This window comes from Physcomitrium patens, chromosome 7 (assembly GCF_059467195.1).
Source record: "Physcomitrium patens ecotype Gransden chromosome 7, ASM5946719v1, whole genome shotgun sequence".
Taxonomy (NCBI): domain Eukaryota; kingdom Viridiplantae; phylum Streptophyta; class Bryopsida; order Funariales; family Funariaceae; genus Physcomitrium; species Physcomitrium patens.
This window is the reverse complement of record NC_143416.1, coordinates 16,131,834-16,137,602: the sequence shown is the minus strand read 5'-3', so window position 1 is coordinate 16,137,602 and position 5,769 is coordinate 16,131,834. Positions and strand designations below refer to the sequence as shown.

Here is a 5,769-nt window from a genome sequence, read left to right as displayed (position 1 = left end):
GGTCTAGCTCTCTGCAGAGGCATTCAGCTGAAACTCCGCCTCTTGGGTTACCAAAACACAAAAGCTTGAAAAACGAATTTAAAACAGGAATCAGTAGGTGGATACAATTGTGATTGTTGATTGGATCGGGTGAAAGAAGCTGTGTTTTTCTTTCTGCGAATTGGGTAGAGAGGAATCGGTAGCTAGATTCATTCGCATCGTAGTGGTAGTTGCTGAGTGACGATAGGAAGTAATTGGAGATTTGTTGGGACAAGTGGATTTTCTGTTTTGGATTTAAACAGGTTTGGTGATATTTGAGTGTGAAAGATTGAATTGAATTGTTGGTGGGTTTTTAATGGAAATTGAGAATTTCGAGTCTATGTTCTTGGTTGCACTTGCGATCAGTTGTGAGTGAATTGTGAGAGACACGCTAGTTGGCAAAGAACTGCTTGTGAGTTTGCTAAGGGGTGTAGATTTGTTCAAAGAGTTAGTTGATTCTCGGTGGAGATGAAGTTTTGAGACAATTGAGAGGAGGATTGAGTGCCAAATAGCGCCGTCTCTTTTTTATTGTTCATTTACAAGATTTTGTGAAGCGTTTTGTAATTACTGTCTAATTTGCGGGGAACGAAAGAACGCGCCGATTGGTGCAAGAGCAGGAGCAAGCAAAAATCGCAGGTCTGTAACTTAGAGACTTGATGGAAGCAGAATTATCAATTAGAGAACCAAGCATTAATTTCACATATGTAAACAGGGAGGCAATCAAGATGACGACAATTAGGCGAATCAACATGCATTAGGGCAACCAGGGGAATGCCAGGCTGAGTCCAAGTTTCGGCCACATCAAGAATCCTCCTTGTAAACTCGGAAAGAAATGGAAGGGACCAAAAAGTCGTAAACCCGGAAAGAGATGGAAGAAAGGGCCGAAAAGTGGGCCACACTTTATGCAAATTGGGCCCATTTGAACCTAGAAACAGAGCATTGGTGATAACATTTCAGAGTGAAGGGTTAATTTGATATTATCACAAAAGTGAGGTATGTGTGCTAATGTCAAAAATACACGGGTATTCTTGATATTTCAGCAAATTACAGGGGCGATATTTTCCCTATATATAATTGAAAAACAGAAACAAAAAAACATATTTACATCAAATAATGTGTACCAATACTCCATTTTCTGTATTATTTTACCAAGTCACTTTTGTGGTGGTGTGTATGTTATTTTAACCAGAATTGGGACCAAGTGTCAAGCTTTCCTCACTGCTCAAAGATTTGGTCTGTATTCATACCTTCATAAATGCCTTCCAACATGGAACCTTGTTCAGTTCTTATCACAAAATATCAATCATCTAATCCAATGTCATGATTCTTCAAGTTTGTTGTATGTTTGAATTTGATAGAAGAGTCGCTTCAGGAACTTATCCCCTTTGAGTACACCACCACAAGTTTGTAGGTTCAGCAAATCATACCTTGAACTTTTGCAACAAATTCCAACAACTTTTCACAAACAAAAGGAAGAGACAACGAGGGACAAGAAGCAGAAAAAAAATTGAGTAAATCCAACCAAAACTCTTCGTTTTCTTCGTCAATGCATGGCCCGTGGCCTGGTGCATCAATTCGGTAACTGTCTCACATTCATCAATGTTTCATCAAAATCAGGTTGGCAATTCAGATTCTTCTCTGAGGGATCGGCACTAAATCAGGAATTCTCACGTTTTTCATTGACTAGTTACACAAACTTGCTGGTTCAGCCCCATTAATATGCCGGGAGCTGGGATGAAATTTGTCGCGTGAGCGCCATTCACAAACACGCAACCCATGAACCACGTCAGAGGAGTTGCTGCATGATGACAGTGGTCATGAAATTTGCAGGGGCATGGCAGAGACCTCACGAGCTATTCGCAGGAACAGATCCAATTGTATCATCTCGCATTGCCGTTTTTGTGACTCAGACCTGACACGAGACGCGCAGCGTGCTGCAAACAAGCTAGAAATTTTGCCAAGAGGAAGAGTGTTGGGTTGTACACACTTCATCACAGACCAGCGAAACGAGGAGACTAAAGCCTAGTAAGCAGGTGGATGTATGTCGACAGTGGCTCCCCATGAAACTCTAATCCTCGCTGAAAATGCGAACTGTCTCGTGCGCAGCATTGTTGCCACTATTTGAGCTGAACACTAATGTCAGGCATTTGAGAGTCTACGAATCCTTGGTACTCCGACAATTTTTGGGACACTTTTGAGAGCAGCATGCAGCTACGGAAAAACAAATTCGTCCGCGAAAAACAGGCTCGCCAGTAGAATACACGTTGCAATGTATCCGAAAACACCAGACAGGAACAGATTCTGCTCAGTACCGCAGATCACGGGATACTCTCAGCGAAAAGGTGAATGTCACCATAAAATTAAAATTAAAAAATTAAAAAAATTAAAAAAATCGAGGATTAGTGCGTAAATGTGCCCTCAAGAATGCCATACGCTGAATTCCACTCTACATTACCCGATCAAGCTAAAGCTGAAACCGAACGTACATTAAATACCTCCCATGCTCCCTATCACCAACCGCTACACAATGTCCTACGTCTCTGCTCCAACTCCTGCACACCACCCAAAATGTCCCCTCCTCTTTCAGTTGTTCGCCAACACAAGAAACCCCACTGTGATGTACAGCAACAGCACCGGGTACACGGCCAGCGCCTTCCGACTCGACGGTACTGCTGTGCTCACGAACGGGTATGCCGCCCACGAGCTCCACGCCAACGCCACAAGCACCACCAGGCTCCGAAACAACTTTGTGTTGTTCACCTGGCACACCAGCGCGCTTACGTCCAGCGGAAACAGGCAGTACCCCAACACGCTCAAGCTCTGGAAGAAGATGATGCTCCCTCCCAGAAGCTGCACATTCAGCGTCAGCACTATCGCCCCCGCCGACAGTGTCGCAAACACCACCGCGAACACCTTCGACTTGTTCTCCGACGCCGAGTACGACAGCGTCAATGCTAGAAATATGATGAAGAAGAACGGGCCCCACAGATCCCAGTCCCTCAACGCTTTCCCGGGGTCCTCACGGTACGGGTTCGGAAGCACCACGTCCTTCAGGTTGTTCGACACCCTCACCAAGTCTCTCTTCAGCGTCTCCCATACTGGTTCCGTCAGCGTGTTGTACTGAGGGCCTCCGCCGAAACCTGCACCCACAACCGCTCAGCCTCAGCACCACCACACTCACCAATAATCTCCCAAAACCATCTTCTCCCAACACTTCCTGCCCCGCTTTCCTACGTACCCACTTCAACTCTTCCTCCCCACCCACACCACCATCCCATCCTCTCTCACCACCTCCTCATCCCTTTCACGCACCTGTAGAAAGCGTAGGCCCAGCCGGTGCTGGGGTGGAGAATGCCTGGCTGCTGCTGGAAACCGACGAAGGAGGCAGCAGAGGTGCGGACACAGGAATCGTCGGGGGACTGGACGGCTTTCGAGCGGGAGGAACCGACTGGGGCACCTCTAGGGTTGCAGGCTGCACGCTAATGTTGAACAAACTCTCGATCTCATCGATATCCGATTGCGATGACGTGTTCAGATTCATCCTGTCAATTCCGGACATTGTAACATGCAACACCCCCCACCTACTTCACCAGAGGAAGCAGGAAACAGCTATTCAGATGCTTGAGATCACTCCATCAACCCCTGAGAACACCAAAACAACAGAACAGGACGTGTGTCAATCTACAGAGAGTCATTAACATGGAAGAATCTATGAATAGTTTTTCAGGTAACGCATACAAATAAGTTATTAGTATATTCACTAGGTCACGGCCTGCAATAGTACTTTTTCATTCGTAGTAAGCAGGGTTTTCTGCTCTCCAAGGATAGGAAAACGTGGAGTGTATTCAGAACAGGGGATTATGTGAACCATTGCGAAGTTCAACACTAAGATACATGAAGTTGCCATTAACGGGCCTCTCCCAGTGGTAATGGCAATCGAGGATTTTCGACCAGGGTCATGCAGCTAAAAAACATCACAGAAGAAACCCCCATGCTTTTACTAAACCAGTACATCCAATGATTCCACAGGATGTGCGTCGTGCGGTAAGCTCAAAAACCCCGTGTGGAAACCATACCGACAGCTTAATCATGCCATAGGTGGAAGAAATATAATCTTAAAAATTAATACGAACTTCCGCATAAGAACCGGTGCAGTGTCAGAATCTGACATGGCTCAGGACAATTGGCACCCACATTGCCCCATTGGACAGCGGAGGATCTTGATCCTAAAAAGCTTTCGTGGTCGATAGTCAAGCACCTCCATGAGCAACATAGTCTTAAAATGGATATGTGTTGGATGTTGCACCAGGGCAACAGTGGATCGAGCGGAAGCGAGATTTCCCCTACCTTACGCAACTGAGAATAGCCACACTAGGACCTAAAACCTAACGAACATCATCACCTAGAGTACCCACTTCGACGACAGCCATCACAAATTTGAGGGAAAGTCTTTCAGCTCCTTGGAGACAAAACGAGTCAGAAGAAACAATGACAAAATCTCAAAAGTGTTCCTGAATGACATACCAGGTTGAAAATAAGTTCACGACTTCCCACCGTACCACGCTTCACGATTGCCACCACCAAGACCTGGATTTCACCTAAGACTGTACAAATATCAAGAAGCCACTACAGAAACCCAAAATACTCACTCTCAATGCACTTGTTGTCCAAATCCGAAACCTAAAATATGTAATCCGTTAAGAAGAGCAGATCCAAGGCAAATCAGAACCAAATGAGACAAAGAAAAAATAAATATATATATATATATATATATCAACCAGGGGCCAGTGCGAGGAATTCAACTTACAGAACCCGCATCACCGATTTCGCGATCCAATGCGAAAGCTGCTAGACGTGGCTGTAGCGCCCACGTCTGAGAAAACACAACAAAGCATTAGCGCGGCGACGATGTTGACGAAGCATTCGCTTGGCCTGAAGCTCCAGAGGCGCTAGGGGCTCTCAAACTGACGATCATCATCCAACTTTGACGAATGTGGTCAAGTATTAACATCCATAAAGGACCCCAGCATCGCACAAGTCAATCATTTGAGTTCATGGGCACCCGCCCGATCACCGACTTCCCCGATTGTTGTGCCATCCGTTCCCAACTCGTTCCCTATGGCTATCTTACGACTTAAAACATGAATTATGTAGGTAACGAATTTGCAAGGCAAGATGAGAAATATATGAATAGTATTATTATGTTATATATAAGAGAATGTTAAATAGATCCATGCTTTAAATCAACCCACCGTTGATGAAGAATATGGTAATCATGATGAATGTAGTTAGTTTTTGTTGGTTGCAGATCCAATAGTGGAGAAATGAAACTAAAGGTTGCTTATTTTATTCATGATACATAGGATAAATAGGTCAATTTAGTGGAAACTTGGGTTCATTTAAAAATATCATATATATATATATATATATATATATATTTTTTGTTTCAAAACTTTATTATTTAAAATATAATGGAATATGGTTATTATTAAGCTTGATTTCTATAAATTTTATAATAAAATGTATAAATGTGTGTTTTAAAAAATTAATTAGTATTATTTTAAAAATATATAATATTATAGAATTATGTCTATTTGGTAAAACACTTCAGAATGAAAGAGTAGTTCTAATTAAGTGACTTAACTACAATATTTATGTACAATTCAAACAAGTAAGTAATTCTTATTATAAAACTTATTTGTAATTCAATTGAGAAGGCAGTTCTAATTATGTTTTAATTATATTCTAATT

At 43.1% G+C, this 5,769-nt stretch overlaps 1 protein-coding gene across 4 annotated transcripts; it reads right to left on the bottom strand.

Moving 5' to 3' along the window:
* Positions 1 to 2,344: 2,344 nt before the first annotated feature.
* Positions 2,345 to 4,976, bottom strand: LOC112284230 (protein YIP4a). Of its 4 annotated transcripts, none has more exons than XM_024523860.3 (4): positions 4,826 to 4,976; positions 4,543 to 4,622; positions 3,331 to 3,660; positions 2,345 to 3,158 (listed from the first exon to the last, which is right to left on the bottom strand). In XM_024523860.3, exons 3-4 carry the CDS (start codon positions 3,575 to 3,577, stop codon positions 2,602 to 2,604), a joined length of 804 nt encoding a protein of 267 aa, XP_024379628.1. In that variant the 5' UTR covers positions 3,578 to 3,660; positions 4,543 to 4,622; positions 4,826 to 4,976; the 3' UTR covers positions 2,345 to 2,601. The 4 variants fall into 4 exon arrangements, with proteins under 4 accessions (XP_024379628.1, XP_024379630.1, XP_090108293.1 ...); XM_024523862.2 differs by having other exon boundaries at positions 4,543 to 4,605; positions 4,826 to 4,930; XM_090252167.1 differs by having other exon boundaries at positions 4,543 to 4,644; positions 4,826 to 4,928.
* Between the last annotated feature and the right edge of the window lie 793 nt (positions 4,977 to 5,769).